Genomic DNA, 19,361 nt, shown 5'->3' on the forward strand with positions numbered 1-19,361 from the left:
TAAACAGATTTTTCTTCTGGGAGAACCCCCCCCCCCCCCGCAGATATCTAACATTCACTTTGTGTGACAGAGTATGGCTTTTGACCAAATGTTCTGGTAAAGTTATAAAAATGCATTTGAGTAATGAAACTGAGTGGAAGTAGTAGTATAATATTCCTTTTTGGATGGCGTTTCACAGGACCCATTTCCTCTTCCCTGTGAGACCTTGATTGGTCTGCCTTGGAATCCTAATGCAGGGAGGGTGAGTATGGGGTTTGAAGGGAGACTAGTCAAGGTCCTACTCCTGAATCCGTTGGCCCCAATGATTGTCCTCCCGGACGGACATCTGATTCAGAGCACTGGAGTCTCCGTTATGGCTTTGTTTGGCTGTGCTTTGCAAAACCACTTTTAAACTTCCAAACAAACAACTGCTGCTGAAAACAACATCAAAGTCACCTCCATTAGCCAGAGCTACATCATTATTTAAGGTAACTTTTCTCTCACCAAACCTGATGGCTAAATATAGCAGCTTTCAAAGCCACCTGCCATCTCTCAATGGCATATTACTTTGGCATTGCCACAAGAATGATCAATAGCGCACCGCTAATTATTTTCCTGCACTGCATCACTTTATTATTCACGTCCTAGCTGTAATGGCGTCCAGAATTCCTTGTGATCTTTGCAGCGGCAGAGGGCTAGCACGCAACTCTTTTCCCTAACATGCTAACTTCGTGCGCGTTGCTTTTTAAAAACAGGAAAATTTTCATTCTTCAAGCTGCAGACCGACACAGCACAGCAAAGGCAGGAGACTATTCTGATTGTCCAGCTCGGCTATAAGACTCTATGACCCGGCAGTATAGGGGCAATGTAATGCTACGCACCGTATACTCATCCTACCACGAGGTGACACAAAGTTATGATCTTTAACCTGACTTGGTTGTTGTGGATTTTCCGGGCTGTATAGCCGAGGTCTTGGCATTGTAGCTCCTGACGTTTCTCCAGCAGCTGTGGCTGGCCTCTTCAGAGGTGTAGCACCAAAAGACAGAGATCGCTCAGTGTCACTGAGAGACACTGAGACACTGTGACACTGAGCGATCTCTGTCTTTTGGTGCTACACCTCTGAAGATGCCAGTCACAGCAGCTGGCGAAACGTCAGGAACTACAATGCCAAGACCACGGCCATACAGCCCGGAAAATCCACAACAACCATCGTTCTCCAGCCATGAAAGCCTTCGACAATATTTAACCAGACTTGTTCTTAAATAATATATTTTGTGGAACTGTAACCCATTTTGATGTTCAGAAAAGCAGCTTACAATTTGTAAAACAGTTGAAAACAAGTTATATACAAAAGAGCCACAATTAAAGAATTTTTAAAAAGATACGGATATAGTTGTTATAAAGGTCTGTTAGTGGACTCTTTTTGATTTTGCTACTACAGACTAACACGGCTAACTCCTCTGGATCTATGAGCCGAGATTTGTCTTCCCTAACAATTATAATATATGCTACACAGGCAGAGGCTGAGGTTTTTGGTTGTCTTTTTTAATCGGATCGTTAAAAAAACAAAGCTAGAGGTCCGATGCCAAATCATTCGCTTTCATGAATGGGAGAATTTGTAGCTTTACTATCCTTCAGTTTTGTTTAATTGCTATATTTATGAAGGGTCACTGGAGGGCATTTTCCCAGGAATGTCCTGGAGACACAAGGAATGTGATGTATGAAAAAGGGCTTACAGCAGGGTCCTGAAAACCGCAGCTCCAGCAACTCTAGGCTTAGACCAGGTTACACAAACATCTGCACCAGACTTGCAATCCCATCACTCTGCGCCAAATGATTAGACTCAAGAAGCCAGCGTAAATGGATCAGCTCAGCCATCACAAACTATGTTCCTTAGCTAGTCACATTCAAGCTCAGAGGCACCCGATGGTAACTACACAAGCAATGAAAATTAGTTATGGATTCATTTTGGATCGGACTACCACTGAACCACTTTCATACCTTGACTGCATAGTTGTTGAGTGGATCTTTTGCGTACGAAGCTGGGTAGTAGACAGCATCCCCTGCCTCACAGCACGGCCTGTCGCTGGTTAATCGGAAGTCTGACCAGCTATCAACCCCAAACCGAAGCTGATCCTTCTGTCCGGCCATGAAAAGGTCCTCACACTTGACAGATAATTTCTTCAGGGAGTCGGCGTGAAGGCTTCTGATTTTGTTCACCACTTCTTCTCTGTTTTCAATTCCTCGATAAAGTGCTTGTCTCTGGGGCTTCTGGACAGCTCGGCCATGCTTGCTATAGGCAGCGGGCCTTCCTGACAGAGACTCTGTGCTGTTGGAACCCCTGTCCTTAATACTGAGCGCAGCGTGGCTAGAAAAGCTGTTGGCTGCTAATGCAGCTGCTCGTCCTTTCCCAGGAGGCCTCTCTAAGGAATCTCCTGACTCGTCATCCACGACTTTGAGCTCCGAGCTGACGGAAGAGCAGGCGCTGCCTGCTTCCCAGCGGCTGTCGATGTCGTAGGTGGGGTTGGCCATAACACACAGGCTGCTTTCCAGAGCCTGTTTCTGGAGTTCTTTTGGAAGCGGTTCTGTGTGAGCTCTTAGAATAGTTTTCTTTGGCAGCGGAGGTGGCGTTGGATGTATACTGGCTGCCATGTCAGGATCAGATATTCCCCCAAAAGCAATGGCATCATCCAATGCCCCCTTTGGTTGCCGTGGCTGTTTTGGAGGTATCATAGCTGCTCTGGATTGCCCTGGGCAATGATAAAAAGGAAAAAGAAAAACTCAGAGCATTTATGACTTAGTGATATGTATGCACGGTGTTATGACTGCAAGCAATAAACAGGAGTCTTGTGGCTCATCAATATGTTTTTTTTCCCTAGGGACTTTCTTAGATGCATGATGTAAATCCTCAGCTACCAGACATATACATACCTGATTTAGAGTTGGTTTTCTTTGTAAACATCAAGGTCAAAAGACGTTTCAGGAAAAATTTGGGGGAACTGAAAATCATAATAAAGCCAGAATGCATATTCTGGTTTTCTGCAGCTGGAAGATTTTGTAGGTCAGTAAGAAAGAGGTTCTGATGTTGTCACAGTGTTAAAAGGAAACACACTTCAGTACAGCTATCTTGGACTGTAAGGTGCAGAAACTGCACAGGGCAAAATCAAAATACTTTATGTTAAACAGTCTGAAGTGCTATATAAATATTATCCTGGCGCACTGACAACATTTGTCAACATGTGCTGGGGCAGAGAGCCTTGTATTATTTTACTTCTCTCAAATCACCCTCTGTGAGATACCCAGCAGTTAAAATACAGATTGTTAAAACAGGACTGATAAGTGCTGACTGCAGCATTTCCTCTAGCAAACATGTGCTTACAATAATCTCTGCAAGATTATAGTGCAACCACCTTTTAGTTCATTTCACACAGGTGGAGGTGGGGCAAGAAGATGGGTGGCATGGAAAGAGGCTTTAAATAGAAGTTCAAGGGAAAAGTCATAGGGTATTTTTAAATTCAATTTTCAATAACAAAACTTATGGGAAAGAACCAGAGACAATTTTCATTAACAAGTTTCTTTTTGCAGTGGTACTTCTGAAAAGGAAAAAGGTGACTTTTTTCTGAATGTGTATAGAAGCATGCACACCTTTCCTCTAAAAATACAACAAACTTTGTGTTCATACTAAAAGTTTTCCAAATAAAGGAAGGGAGAATAATTTAATGTTATAATTTCATGCAAACGCAAGGCGCTTACCCAAGTTACTATATGTAGCACTGCAGGCGCTCATGTCAGAAGAATCAGACATTTCTTCTCTTTCATCTTCCCCTTGCAGTATTTCTGGAGGGGACAGTGGAATGGCTAAAGCGTTACTGCCACTTGCCTGCTTTTCAAATGCAGATCGTGGAATGCAAGGGGACATGTTTTCCACCGTGGACTCATCAGGCACTTGACTAAAGACAAAACAAGACACTATTCAACTGGAGCATTTCACTTTTTGCCTTACCGGAAGACTGAAGTTCAAAATGCAACTCCATCAATGGAAGCGCTTTGGGGGACTACAGCCTTAATGAACTGAATCACGGAAAGAAACAAACAAAATGGTGCCAGTCATTTTGATCTTTCATAGCTTTTAATATATCTTTACATTCATAGTGAAGCTAATGGTACATAATCATGTGTGTTGCCACCAGAATAACCTAAGTGCAGTATTATATACTGCAGAGGCAGGCATTCTAATCTCGGTAAAGCAACAGCACAAATTCAGATGATTCACTATGACCAAAAGGTTTGCAGTGAAAAAAGATACAACCCATCACTGACCCACTGAAAGAGAAATAGTTAACAGTTGCATATTCCAGCAAAGAAAGCTGGATTCAAATACTGGACCTTCGGCAATTTGCCCAGTGAACAGGTGAAGATTTAGTTCTAGATCTAAATGCATTACCGTACATTACACAAAATAATAAAGTCCAATCAACAAGAGGCTGCAATCTCATTAATTTATCACAAATACTGATTGTTTTAAACTGCACCACTGGAATGTGTTCAAATGAGGGCAATGACGATGGTGAGGAGTCTGGAGACCCCGATGAGGAAAGGCTGAAGGAGCTGGGCATATTTAGCCTGGAGAGGGGGTGACTAAGAGGTGGTATGATAGCCCTCTTCAAGTATTTGAAGGGCTTTCACATAAAGGATGGAGCAGAGTTGTTTTTGGTTGCCCTAGAGAGTCAGATTAGAACCAATGGGTTTAAAAGCAAAAGAGTTTTTGGCTAAAGAAGAACTTCCATCCTGATAGTTAGAACAGTTCCTCAATGGAACAGGCTTCTTTGGGAGGTTTTACGAAGAGGCTAGATGGCCACCTGACAGCAGTGATGATTCTATAGCTCAATATGAATGTACACAGATTGAGAGAGGAAGAGCATGCAGGGATGGGCTAGGCCCTTTCTTATATACCCAGGGTAATGCCTATGGCCACTTCGGGGTCAGGAAGGAATTTTTCTCCAGGCCAGACTGGCCAGGGACCCTGGAGGCTTTTTGCCTTCTTCCGGGCATAGAGCAGGGGTCACTGGGGGAGATGAGTGGGGGAGAGAGCTGTGTATTTCCTGCATAGTGCAGGGGATTGGACTAGATGGCCCTTGAGATCCCTTCCAGCTCTAGGTTTCTACGGTAAAGCTGAATCTCAGGAGTGTGTATGTTTTATGCTGCATGTGTCTTTGAAGGCTATACAGTTGTTATTCTACTTGCCTACTAGAAGACAGGATTTTGCCATTTGGGGGCTGTCAGAAAACTGTAGCCTACAAATAATTAGCTAAGGCACAGAAAGTAGTTCTCAGCCAATTCACAATTTGCCAACGTCAAGGCATGCTCTTCAGATGCATATGCTATGGACCTCATTGATGTGCCCCCTCCATTTTTACACTCAGAGGAGTTTAAATGCTGGGGTAGGGTGGGGGGTGGGGAGACATCCACACAAGTTAGTAAGCAAAAAGGTAAAAACCAAAAACGACTCATTTTTCAACCATTATTGATAATATTATACAAACATGCATTAAAACAGTGTAAACGCATTGCATTAAGTGCAAAAAAAGTATTTATGTTAGGGTGTTAGCCTAGATAATTTCACACATTCACAGGTTAGGAAACTTCCAAAACAATCAAAATAGTAAAGTCGTAAATTCACTTTGGGAACTGAAGGCGCTTTGTATTTTTACAGATCTCTCTCAGTGCTCTTTCTCAACAACCCTCTTCTGATTGTTGCATTATAGTGCAACAAGAATTCTTAGTACTGGATGTTAATATAAACTTTAACAAACAGTATTCCTTTTCGGATTTTTGCTTGAGAGCAACACAACTACCCACATCCTCTGATACAGGGTGGTATCTCTGAAAATTTTGCATTGATTGGTGAAGTACAGAAAGAGTCTCACACACACACACACACACAACACACACGTGTGAACCTCTTCCTGGTATGCTTTGAGGAATAGGCAGCCAAAGTAAATCAACAGCTGGAAAAGAAGGAAAAGGAAATGAACTCACCCACTATACTCACTCACACAGTTCCCCATTAAAGGAAATTCTCTTAGAGCCTTCTTGAACCTTTTAATCATGTCTCGAAACTCTGGCGAAGCATTTATTCCACTGGGGTCTGCTGAGCTACAAGTCGGGCAAAGCCGTGAGCAACAAAGGCTGAACTCTGCATGGGATGATATCACCTACTGCACCTTGATGTTTACCTGGAGGGGATGGTCTGGGGAATGTGCCAAAACACCTTAGGAAAACTGGCAGGAGCAAAGTTAAAGCCCTGCCCTCTTAACCCTCTCCTGACAGCAACAGACAACATCCAGTTTAGAATGTCTTGCCTGGCTGCTTTGTCTAATCCAATGGAAAAGCTTCCAAACAGCAGTCGCTATCTTCCAGGCCCAAAGCAAATACTAAAGCAGTCTAATTTTGAAATGTGGGGGGGGGGGGGAATTAAAAACGGCCGCCACTCTCATTGATTCTAGAATTTTAACAATGAGGCGGCAGCAGTCCGGACAAAAGGAGGAAACGGCTCTCTTTACCTACTCATAGCTGCAAAAAGGAAAAAAAGAAAAAGAAAAAGAAGAAAGGGATTGGTTCTGAGAAAGCAATCATAAGACACCCAGACATAATGACTCAGCTCTGTTATTGCACAACGGAAGGCTGGATTCTCCCATATCTGATGAAAGGAACTATGGAAGGGGAAAAGAGAACCAGCGCTTTGACTAGTGTTACCAAAAATATTCTGTGAAGCAGTGAGAGTGCCGGGATGTTTCAGAACACAGTGAGCTTATTTTGAAGTTTCTCCCCGCGTTTACAATGCAGCCAGGCATAGGAAATTTTAATCAGAGTCCATGAGGTTATCAGAGTACTCAGTCCCTTCTGCTCAGCTTTGCAAGCTGGTAGTTGTTCATCATCTGGTGACCATGGGGTCATCCAACTGAAGCAGAGGTTTGTGGGGAGAGGGTGAATCAATGCACTAGATGGTCTGCAATGCTCTGTTTTCTTAACTTCCACACCATTCTGTACGAAGGGGTATGAGTGCGAGTCATTTTTCTGAGCCTGGACTGCAACGATCAATTCAGAAAATAAGCAGGCAGAGCTACGTGGGAGCTCCTGCGTACACTTGACAATAAGAACCCGTCAAAACGTAGGAGGTTGTTCACTACTGGCCCAGATGAATCTATGTCTCTAAAGTGAAGATAATGAAACCGCAAAGGGGCTGTGTTAAAGTGAAGCGGCAGCGTGGTGGGAATGGACAGTGTCAGACTTTGACTAGGAAGACTGGGGTTCAAATCCCCGCTTAGCAGTCAAGTTCACCGAGTGACGTTGGACCAGTCACTCACTACATCTCAGCCAAACCTACCCAACAGTGTTGTGATGAGCATCAAGTGGGTCAAGGGAAAGGGAGATGTGAAAGAGAATGGGGCTTATCTTTTATGCTGTCCTGAGCTCCTTGGATAAAGGACAGGATAAAAATGCAACGAATAAATAAATAAGATGAATTGACATTTGATTTTATACCTATACCTCAGAAAGCGAGGGCCATTTTGGTAATAGAAAGCTTATTTTGGGAAGGATGTAAGCACTTACAATACCTAGTGCGGACTTGTCAAAGATGAAGGAAAAATATATGGACTTTAATAAGACATTTAAAATGCAAACAGGAGTCTGGGCTGGCCTGTCTATTATGCCAAATGGAACATGTATATGGTTAGCTGTGGAGAACAGCCAAACAACCCATCACCTACCAAAGTCCCAAGGCTCCCTAACCCATATGTTCCCCCTAGCCAGGCTCTCTCAGTGGTGAGTGGAGAGGCAAAGTGGAATGTTGGGAAAACAAAAGGGTTAAGCCTGCTTGGGGACGTCCCCGAGGGTTACTCCTAAACCCAGGCACAGAGTATGATAGGAAACCCTCGAGGGAGATAGTGGATTCTGTCCAAGTTTCTTGGAGGAAAACGATCTCAAAGAGAGGCAAAGTGCTAAGAACAGCATACTATATGAACTTGACTGCTAAGCGGGGATTTGAACCCGTCTTCCAAATGCTGTATTTTCATGCAAGTCACCCCCCCAAATATCAAGTAATTTACGGTGGGATGGTAGTGATGAATATTTGGGTAGTCTTTTATGTTTTCATTTGGGCCTTTCATACAACTTTAGGAATGGTCAAACCATTAGTCATAGCTGGAGTCTGAATGGGCATTTTTTTTGTGTGCCAGCCTTTTTCATGCGCAGCTGTGGCTCAAAGAATCTTGTGAGGTTCAATGGAACATTAACGAAAGTTGCTCAGGAGATTGTTGCCCCTAAAGGGATAAGAGGGAAGAAGAGACTGGAAGACTAAAAAACCCAGGATGCTACACTGGGAAGCAGCAATAATTGGAAAGGGTATTAAGTGGGCAGTTAAAAGAGGGAGGGCTGTAGGAATGAACAATGGGTGATGACAGGACAGGCAGAGCTTCAGGAGCAGGAAGACAGGATGCCCATTAGCAGCACAAGGGGCACACTCAGGGTTTAGGGGGCATGAGAAGAGGGGGAAGAGATAAGAAGACTGCAAAGGATTCCACTTTTACTCCCTTTAAAGTATCAGAAGCAGGGGTCATTTAGTAGAAAAAGAGCTGGAGGAACTCATTAGCATAACTCATTAGCATATGCCACGTGCCTTGCCATCACCGGAAGTGTGTCCTTAGCATAACTGATTTGCATGTGCCACACCCCCTGACATCACCTATCCTGGCTGTTATGGACTCAATCCTGGCCATTCAGGGCCGAAATTGGGCCCAAAATGGTAAGGATCGGGCCGCTGCTGAGTAGGACAGTGATCCACCACCCATCAGAGGCCCGATCCGGGCCATTTTGGCCCCAATCCAGGCCGAAATAGGCCCAAATGGCCGTCAGGTGGGCGTGGCCACCTGACATGTGACCTCGTTGGGGAACTGCTGGAAAGGTTCCCCCTTAAAATGAGCCCTGATCAGAAGTGACCATCTGTCAAGAACACCATCAAAAAATGCTTTCAACACACAGAGCAAGCAAAGATCTATTCCTCAATCTACCAAAACAAACAAATCCAAAGTAACCAATGGAACATTCTGATACAGGTGCAAGAAAAGAAAGCTGAGCAAACTAGATGTTCTGTCATCTGAGCACCCTCCAGTCCTAAAGCTTCCATGAAAAGGCAATTCTGAGACTACTGTGCTTTCAGGATCGCTTTTTCACTGAAGAAATTCAGCCTTATTTGTTTAAACATTCATAGCCCATCTTTCCATGTGGTTCAAGGCAGTTTTTTTACTTAAATGCAGAACTTTGTAAAGGGACTAGAGCTCTAGTAAAGTGAAATTGTTCAGGAGGACAATTTTGTAAAGGTGCTAGGGTGATCATTTAAGACCCTGTTTCTTGAATGCATTATCTTGCTCTTATTGCATTGTAATTCAGTTTTGCATTGTTTATGATGTTGTGTCTTAGTTTTTACTGCACTGTTCTGCTTTTGTAAGTCAACTTAATTGCACTATTTATTGTATATTTTACTACTGCTTCCACTCCACTGCATTGTTAAAATTCTGTAACCTACCTTAAGTCTCAGAGAGAAACTCAGCGTTATTTGTCTCTGTCGAATAGCATTGTGTTGGTTTCAGCCCAGGTTTCCAGCCTAGCAAGGTCATTTTGAATTGTGTTTGTCCTCTAAGCGATCCCTCCTAGTTTTGTTATTGTCAAAACTGATCAGAACCCTCTCTACCTTTCCATCTAAGTAACTGATAAAAATGTGGGAAAGTATTAGGTCCAGGATGCAGCCTTGCAGCACTGTACGTGAGACCTCCCTCCAGAGGAACGAAGAGTTTCCTGAAGCTCACCAGCGCACTAAAGTCAACTGCAGCTCTAGGAAAAATATTCTGAATGAAGAACGGATCTTCCAAGCCTTAAACTACTAATATTGTTTCACATCTGAGTGAAATATATCTTAATGTCAATGAATACGAGATCTGGTGTCAGATGAAGGCTGTGTATGTCTCAAGGTTTAGAAGAACTTAAGATGACTACTGACAAACTACAAAATTCTGCTGGGTTAAAAAACTGCTTGCACTTGGCCAGTGCATGGAATCCTCCAGCAAATCAGCCTCATCTTAAAAGAATGCAAAGAAGTTTACCGCTCCAGCAAGATGACCCATTAACTAGAAAAACCTGAGAAACAGCTCAGTCTCAAAGTTTACTGCTTTCACAAAATATGTGGCAGAGTGTGCACCTCTTGCCAGTCTCTGGTAACTGGAAAGGAGACTCTTAGAGCTAGCCTCATTATATCCATGTGAAAAAACTCTTGAGCCTAGAAAATGCTCCAAAAGTATTCTTAGCCAGATACTGGTGTAAATTTCAGCACTGATGCTTAAGCACTTTAAAAACTGGTTAAGAAGAAGGGTGACGTAGCAGTTAAGTGTAGGATTTAAATAAGAGACTGGGTCTAGTTTAATAATATTCCAGATGCTTTGGAATGCTCATCTCTTGACCCATGTACAGGTGTGGGCAGGAGAAGTACTGTTAGAAAGCTAAGAGGCAGAGGAAGATCATAGACTGTGTTAAAACAACTTTAATTTACTAGCACTTACTTCTAAGTCAGTGAGGTATCAGTTGATCCTTGGCTCCAGAGAAGCAACCTATTACTTCAATCTCTCCCACTCTTGGTAATCTCTCCTCCTCCTCAAAAAGAAGCCCCTTATTTTGGCAACAGTGCTCCAACATAAAAAGGATTCTGGCCCAGGCAGCCTAAAGAAGTGAGCTGTCATGGGAAGGACCTCAGTTTTGCAGACTGGTTGTCATTTACTGATCAACCCCTTTCCCATCAGCATCTAATACCATACTTTATAATGCCAAACTGACCCAGCACCGTACTGTACCTAGAATTACACTTGAGGAGCCCATATTTTAAAGCCAAAGCCAAAGCTGTACCTTAATCTGACATAGATTCTGCTGGTGCTACAGACATGATGAAACAGTTTTTGCAGAGATGTCATAACCATAACTTTGAATTGCTCTAGCATGGTGTTATCAGTTGCCACCACCTTTCTTAATCCACTGCAGGGTTAAACCCCTCCCCCCAAATCTCACTATTTTCTGTGGATATGCTTTCAGGTCTTCTGTCAACCTGACATTTCATAATCCTATTTTATTTTCTAGGTCATCAGTGTGATATCACAACAAGCATTACATTGCTTGGCATTCTCAACAAATGTCATGTCGGCTGATTGTTATCTTAATGGCTTCAAGTTTCTTAGTAAGTTTTTGGGATGAAGTCTGTTTCTTAACCATTTGTAGAATGAATGCACATGGATTCAATACGTTAGTTGGCTAAAAATGTCTAACACCATTTTGATGTGTAACATATATAATGAAATGCTGGCAAGATTGTCTTGGATAATTAACCCACGAAAGTACTGCAAAGTCCTTAATAAATATATAGCAGATATTTCAGTCTTCCTCTTTTGCCATGCCTTGCATTAACAAATGAAAAGAAATTAAGTACTCTATGGATCAAAAGTATATAAAAGGCTGTACAAATAGGTAACAGGAAGCAATGAGGCACGCACATAAACACACCCCGTCCAAGTAATTTCTGTATTATCATCAGCTTCTTCAGTTCTGCTTCTATTCATACAGAACATAGTCTCCAGGAAAATGTTACTTAATACTCTTACAGTGCAGTCTTAAGCAGAGTTTCTCTGTTTAGGATTGTACTATTAGGCTACGACCACACAGCCACTCGTGGAATAACCTCTGTTGACATGGTGGAACTTATTTTTTATTGACCACACACTGGACCATGTGCTTACTGCCCATTAGTGTTTGGAGAGGATCCTAGCACTAGCAAACCATAGCACTTTATATTCAGATTACACAGAAAAGTAGGGAATGCTGTACAGTATTTGGGTTCTACTATTAACAATTCTAACTCATAAAGAGCTGCTGTAGCATAGTGGTTAAGTGGCTGGACTCGGAATCTCCACTCTGCTGATTTGAATCCACTACTGCTATGAGCTCGGTCGGTCCTTGAGCAAGCAACTCTCCTAAGCCCCAGCTCCCCAGCTGTACTATGGGGACAATAACAACACTGACTTTGTTCACCACTCTGAGTGAAGCACTGATCTGTCTAGAAGAGTGGTACATAAGCACAATTATTATTAAGAAAAAAATCCATGGTCCAGTTTCTGGTGCCTTATTCAGTAAAAAAAAAAAAGACTACCTAAATAAGTTAAAGTGAGGTGCAGATGGGCTCTTTGTTAAACTGCAGTGTACTCTGTTCCATACTATGGCAACAACCAGACATCATGAGTAACCTCAGTCTGTCTGTGTGCCATAACACAAGTCGTTGCTGTGCTTATTATTCCCTCCCTCCCCACCTTAGTGCGTGGAGCCCAACTGAAGGCTCCCAAGTGGTAGAATCCTTGAATCAAACTCCAAGTTACCATGATATATCAAGGCATGCATCTGGCTGAACTGGAGAGTACTTCCTCCCCACAAACCAAGATTCTAAATCAGGAAGTACATAAGCACAGTAACAATCCACATCCATGCCTGTCAAGAAAAAGACATTTGTTTGTGACAAACAAGAAATTTGTTTGTCATGACAGATTCATCAGTACATTCCTCTCCTGTATGCTGAAAGCTGGAAGGAGCAAACAACTGGATGCTTCAAGGTAAGATGTAGAAGGACTTTAGCTCGTCATAAATAGCCTGGGGTGTATTGCACTGTAACTAGCAGCACAAGGACAGCATAGTGATAGACAACAGGGCTATGCTTCAGTTCTACAAGGAGACTCTATGCCTCTCATTTTCCGTTGCACAGAAGCAAAATTGTGGCTAGGCAGAAAGACAACACACAGGTGGTCCTATCATATATTTGCAAATTGCAGCTTTAGGAAATAGTAAATACCCTGGAGAACTAGGTGGTGTTAGCATTACTGAAAATGGCTCCTACCTATATTCTTGAGAACATTCAACAGCATTTAAATACTCCCAAATTTGAGGGGAGGAGAAAGTAGAAGTAACTATAGACGAGCAAATTAAAAAAATATGTTTAATTTTTTTACCTAAGAATTTCCTTTGGAATTTGAGATGCAGACGAATGACTCTTCAGGTTATCTTCTGAGATCTCAGGAGACCTCTCCCTTTCCCACCTGTCTTTTTTTTCAGCTTCATCAACTGCAGACTCCACCTCAGTCTTGCTGCGGTCAGATCTTGCCTCTAGCTTTGCTTGTTCACATTTAAACATAAAAACAATTGATGGTTTCTCACCAGAATCGGTTTTTGACTCACTGAACCAATTCTGGCGTTGAGCAGGTGGTGGTGGGAGCATGTGAATCACAGTTCCATCCAGGCCCACTAGTTTCCCCTTCTCTCTCTCCCTCTCTTCCTCATCTTCAGTCTTTCTACGCCGGAAGAAACTCTTAAACGATATCCACCGTTTGGGCTTTGCATCAACAGTGCGTCTGCCCTCTGAATGCAACACGGATTCAGCCTCTGTGGATCTAGTGGGGCTCATGGGTTTGGTCCAGTTACTGAAATGCCTCTGCAACACTTTGCTAGCATGGTAAGGTGAGGATGTAGAACGTGGAGGAGGGAATGGGGGAGTCTGCTCACTCTGGGGACTTATAGTATTCTGAGGAACTACCAATGGCTTTGAGGACTGTATGACAGGTGACTTTGACAAGGTTTCCTTCTGTAACATTTCTGTGGATTTGACTCCCTCAGCATCAGGGCAAGACTGTGCAGTAAAGAGAGATTTGGGTCGTACTGGGATGCTTTTACCTGCATCAGCATCAGGGGGCAGCGAATACAGTTCTTCTACACTGCAAGACTTAGGTGCAGCTTGAGGTATTTCTGGGGGAGACAGTGGAGGCTGAATAGAAGCCACGATCTGGGACAGCACTGTACCAGCATTTTCACGACTGCTGCTCAGCGTCTCCTGGGCCTCTTCGAGTTTGGCTGCAGGCTCTTGAATGGCTCTTTGGATCTTTGTAGGGGAACTGTGGCCAGAACTTTTTGGTGAAGTCTGACCTTTACCAAGACAGCTGTTGAACTCTTGAACCTTTTGGGCTACTGAACCTAGCCTTCTCTCGGTGCTATTAGTGATCCCTTTGGCTTGGGAATATTCTGATTTGCCAGCTATAGATTCAGACACATTGTTTTCTGTTTCTATTTCTTCATATGTGTGGCTTATCACACTAGTAGTTTTATCTTTAACAGAGAGCTCTCCACTAGTCCCTAGAAAACTTTTATAGATAGCTAAATTATCGTACGCATTCGGATTTATTACAATAGGAACTTTGATTGCGTTCTTGGAACTTCTAGCATATGTCGGCTCGTCATGGATAATAATTGGGAAGGGAGGCATACCAGCATTATTGTAACTGTTGAATTTTATTTCAGACAGGTTAGGGGACTTTACGGGGATCATTTTTGTAGAAATATTTGTTGATGTTGGTGAAGTAGGGGCAGATTTGTGGCTGCTCTTCCTTGGAGGCACAGAAGATCCTGGAGTATTAGCAATTAGCTCTATTTTAGGTACTTTTTGACGTAGGCTAGTACTGGAAGTCCAAACTTCCTGGTATTGGACAGCACTAGATTTTTTAATATTGGTATTTACTTGACCAGATGATACTGATTGAGATGTAATATTTGTACTGGCAGTATCTGATGGATTTGGGTGAGACGGAGTAATTTTTGTATCTATGCTTCTTGTCTGATTCTCTGTACATTCGTGTGTCATGGCTGCTGATACATCCACTACAGTGTATGGCTTGCACATCGGTTGTTCCATGTTCACGACTCTGTAAGGCTTTGCTTGCTCTTCAAGCGGGAGCATATTTGAAACCGTTGTTTGACCCGACTTATCTGAAGGACTTTTGCATTCTTGCTTATCACTTTGGACAGCGATCTTACCATCTTTTTCTTCTAGTCTAAGAGCAAGGACAGCTTTATGAGTTTCTGAAGGTTTGGTAGCATTTTGAGGGCTTTTAGCTGTCATTTTTACCTGCTGATCATCACCAAAACTTTCATATCCTTCCTCAATTAATTTGATATCTTTAGGAGTACTGGGAGATAATCCACCATTGCAGAGTCTTTGAGAAGAACTGCTGGTTGTCCCAGAACGAGACTCTTCGGTCAAAGAAGAATCAGGAGAAGTCGAATTGGATGACACCATGCTTTGTATGCTTTCTGGCCCATAAAAGATCACGGGGTCTTCTCCATAACCGTTCAATATTTCATCATAGCTATCATCATAGTCTACGGCACAAAACCTCTGGAGAGACTTGTTCCTTAAAGGAACTGTGTTCCATTTTTTGTCAACAGAAAACCGGACAGGTGACAGGGTGTTCGCTCTAAAATTAGCAAAGCGTGGCTGTCCTCTCATGCGAATTTCCATCGCGAGTAACTCCTCATCACTTTCATCCCAACTTTCATGGTCTTCTTGCATGTGGCTAAAAAACATGTCATCCTCACTCTCATCCCCACTGGAGAATTCTGGGTAACAGAAACGGCCACCTTCATTGCTTATGACATCAGCGCTCCCACTCAGAACAACATGCTTATTATGGGAGTCCTTCATTCCACCCATCATGCAACTCGGAGGGATCTTTCTCTCTAAAGACTTCTTATAGCAATTATTAATTCTTCCCAAGAACGCTTCCCTTGAACTCATTTCACTTCCTGTTAGATGAGATGGGGTATCCAAGCCCGCAATTTCTTTCAACACTTCAGTCAACCCATTGCTGTTCTTTGGAACCTTACCTACACCATCGCTGTTCCCATAAGGTCTACGAACTTGGCTGTAACCTTCCATTTCTTCTTCATTGTTATTATTCAGTGGTTTTTTGTTCATGACTGCCCTGTTTTGGTTCCACCCTATCACAGCTGGCTTATTCTCACAAGGATCTGGCGAGCTGACCTCGCCGCACACACCCTGACCGTCTGTCACCATCATGGTGGGCTTCACAGCTATCGTTGGTTTTTTGGCCACAGGAGGGCGGAAACTTCCTGTGTTCTTCGCTCGCTGGCTGCTCGCACTGGTTTTCGGGTTTGTATTCGGAGCTCGAGGTTCTTCAGAGGCCAGAGGCAGGTGGTGCAAACTTTTTGGCTTGAAGCAGTTTTTACATTCACCAGGTTTCCAGACGTGTTCAGTGAAGGCATTGCAAGCAGACATTTTCCCCCCAGGGCTTAGCACCTGATGCTCGGATTTGTTCAGTGCATGGTAAGACAATCACTCGTTCGTTTCCACTTTGCTTATCTTGGCTGCATAATCAAATTCTGTCCGTCCTGAAAAAAAGAGAGACAGAAAAAGTGAAACGGAGAATAAAAACCGACAAATCAGTGGTAAGCAAGTATCTGGCTATGCTTATATTCAGAAGGCTATTCTTATCAACTCAGTGTAGCAAGAATGTCGTGATCTTTTCCTCTCTTTTTAACTTGAGGTTAACAGGAATGCATATGATACTCGTTAAGAAGTCTCTGCTATAAAATTGGGCATAATCATGAAATACATAATCTTAATAAGAATATGGGCTTGTGAAGGAATTGTATCTCTCCAAATGTACACTCATTTGGAACTGGAATGCAAATGTGAATGGAAATCCTACTCCAGTCATTCAATATAATTAACAGTTGTCTGCTAAGGAGTCTTCAAAATGTTTTTATTTTCCCACCATTTGACGCCTTCAAATAACTTGATCTGGAAGACAATCTTATACCACAGAGCTTATCCTTTCTAAGTAGCATGGGCAAGAACACAGTGAACTTGTCTTACAAATTATGCCAGGAGCACTGGCATGTTTGACTCTTATTCTCACATGATATTGCATAGGTGTCTGCAGAAAATTCAGCTACAAGGAGGCTGCTACACAGAAAGCATATTTATGAGAAATTTCCCATGTGGCATCTACCTTTTAAAAAATATTAAACTGTTGCAATATCTCATTTAGTGATTTATGATTACATGATTAAACGTGTTGGGACTATGTCACTCCAAACTGTGAGACAGTCTGCACTTGATTAGGTTGGATATTCATTTGAGCAGAGAAACACAATGTATAAAAAAACCCATTTAGTCAAAACCACTGTTCTGATGTTGATTTAGTGGCTGTCTTATTATGTGTGCCTATTATTGAACATGAACATATTCACTGTAGACTGACAAGCATATTATCAAACATATTTTCTCAAAATGTAGCTCTTTCCCCCCAGCATGCAGCTGCAGTTGTCCTTTGCCGTATTGTGGTATACTGTAAATAATGGCAATGAAATTGGGCATTCACGCTTACCTATTAATCTGCATAACAGCTGATTCCTGTAGAAGACAAGCAACCCCCCTAATAAGCACAAGATGGAGCTCCAGCACCACATCACAAGAACCAATGCTCCCAGAACCTTCTTCCTTCTAAGGGGGTACCAAAGCTTTTTCTACAGGGCTCAGTGAAAGCAAGCAGAAGCGCTGCCTGTAATTTTTAATAACAGCGATAATGTTGCATAAAATGACCCTGTATTAAAGCATTCTGAAGACGTACTAGCTTAGTATAACTTGATTCCACACACACTATTTTTAAAAGATAGGTTTAAGAAACCACATCCTGAAACATTTAAGATAACACTGTAGCACGGGCAGAAATATAACTTTAAGGGGGTTGTTACGTAGATATATTTTTCATTTATATTTTTAAAAAGTATTGTTTGGAGTTTAATATGTTTTCTAAGAAAACACTTCATTTAGACATCTTCCAGAAAGCTTCCAATTGAAAAATGACTCCGGGCAGGTTGCTTTCTGCAGCTTCTCTGGGTTGGCCTGGAAGTGCTTGCTTCAGTTCCCAAACATGACATAACAGATTGTGCATCTTCGTGTTTCCTGCTAATGAGAATGGTGTCTCTCTTCAATGTTTCTACAAGCTAGAAATAGTTTTCTTTAGGTTCCAGTTTATCCTGAGATACTGCAGGTCACCACTGTCTGGGATCTAAGCATCAGGCTGAAATAAGAAAGGGGGATCTGAGTCACTCTGAAGGACTAAATATTTCCTGTAAGGGTCTCTTAACCATCTAAAGTTGACCAAGAAATACAGATGAATTTAATAAACTGAAATTACTCAGAGACAGCAAGAGAAATTTGAGCTTGACTACCATTCTTGAGTGTTTCTTTTTTATTGTGGCATACCCATGTTGCTAGGATAAAAGCAGTTAAAGCAAAGCACAAATATAAACCAAGAATGGAGACAATTAAAATAGTATTAAAATACGTGTGGACTTTTTCTCAAGGTTATGTGCTGTGTTTTGTGTCCCACAACAAATAATTTTCTTAAACCCATCCAGACCAAAGACAGATCATCACAGCACCTGTCCAGTATCAAGCATTTAGGTGCAAACAGAAGCAAAACGCAAGTCTTTTGGAGTCCCTTAACTAACTAGAGCATACTTTCATATTATCAGTTGGAATTTGATTAATTACACTCACGACATATTATATTGTGTTGGTAATACAAGTATGGGGCTATTGCAAACTGCAACTGAAATATTTTGACATCAAATTAAGAGGACTCCGGATACAACACTGCTGAGATATTTGGGAAGATCTTTATTAACACCAACCAAGCAAGGGAAATTTCTCAGTGGAAACCATGAATGTGGATACAAACACTGTACAACATAGTTAATCTTGAGGAAAAGGGAGATCTTCCTCTGATAGTAAAAGCATTAAGGGAAAGGCTAGGAAAGAGAACATCTGTGCTATATCCACTGTGAACATCAGGAGCTGAAATCTCCACCTGTTTACAAGCTCTCTCTTTCATTCCCTACTCTTGCAATTATATAGGCTGCTTCATGAAAGAAACACATGCAGTCGTCTTCTCTCTACATGCATTTCAGGCACTATTTCTTTGTTCTAAAATTCTAGGCTGGCAGGTCCCCTTCAATGCGTGCTGGATGAATCACAATGAAGACCTCCTACACCAGCACTTTATACCAACATAATCCAGTTAAAAGGAACTTAATTGGTGTGCACGATTCCCTGCAATTTCAGCATTCTAAAAATGAATAGTCTCAGTAAGTACCAGATGGTGACATGCACTAATTAATCAGGCCAGCTCAATGAATGAGCCTATTAAAATGAATGCACCTATTAGACATGTGTTTTCAATGCTCTCTGCTGCAAAAGCCTCCCTTTAAACGAATGCCTGATTCATTTAGTGAGCAATATAGACAAGTGTGTGCGGCAATCATTTGCAAGTGCAACACCATTAGCCCATCATCTGTCTTTATATCCCCTGATACTTCCATGTGAAAGCACAGACTTGTTTTGTTTTTTCCTCAGCGAGGCATGTTGAGTGCTTTGATCTCCACCT

The 19,361-nt window shown here is 42.2% G+C and overlaps 1 protein-coding gene across 3 annotated transcripts in view; it reads right to left on the reverse strand.

Moving 5' to 3' along the window:
* Window positions 1–19,361, reverse strand: part of PEAK1 (pseudopodium enriched atypical kinase 1) — a 76,747-nt gene that overhangs the window by 13,745 nt on the left and 43,641 nt on the right. The window contains exons 3-6 of one of the 3 annotated variants that reach the window (XM_055002177.1): window positions 13,071–16,296; window positions 6,019–6,135; window positions 3,733–3,929; window positions 1,981–2,729 (exon numbers count right to left, since the gene is read on the reverse strand). In XM_055002177.1, the coding sequence (XP_054858152.1) occupies window positions 1,981–2,729; window positions 3,733–3,929; window positions 6,019–6,135; window positions 13,071–16,183 (4,176 nt within the window). In that variant the 5' untranslated portion in view covers window positions 16,184–16,296. Of the gene's footprint in view, window positions 1–1,980; window positions 2,730–3,732; window positions 3,930–6,018; window positions 6,277–13,070; window positions 16,297–19,361 lie in introns of those variants that run through there. The other 2 variants (XM_055002175.1, XM_055002176.1) reach the window with 2 other exon arrangements.

Source organism: Eublepharis macularius, chromosome 18 (assembly GCF_028583425.1).
Source record: "Eublepharis macularius isolate TG4126 chromosome 18, MPM_Emac_v1.0, whole genome shotgun sequence".
NCBI classification, from domain to species: Eukaryota; Metazoa; Chordata; class Lepidosauria; order Squamata; family Eublepharidae; genus Eublepharis; species Eublepharis macularius.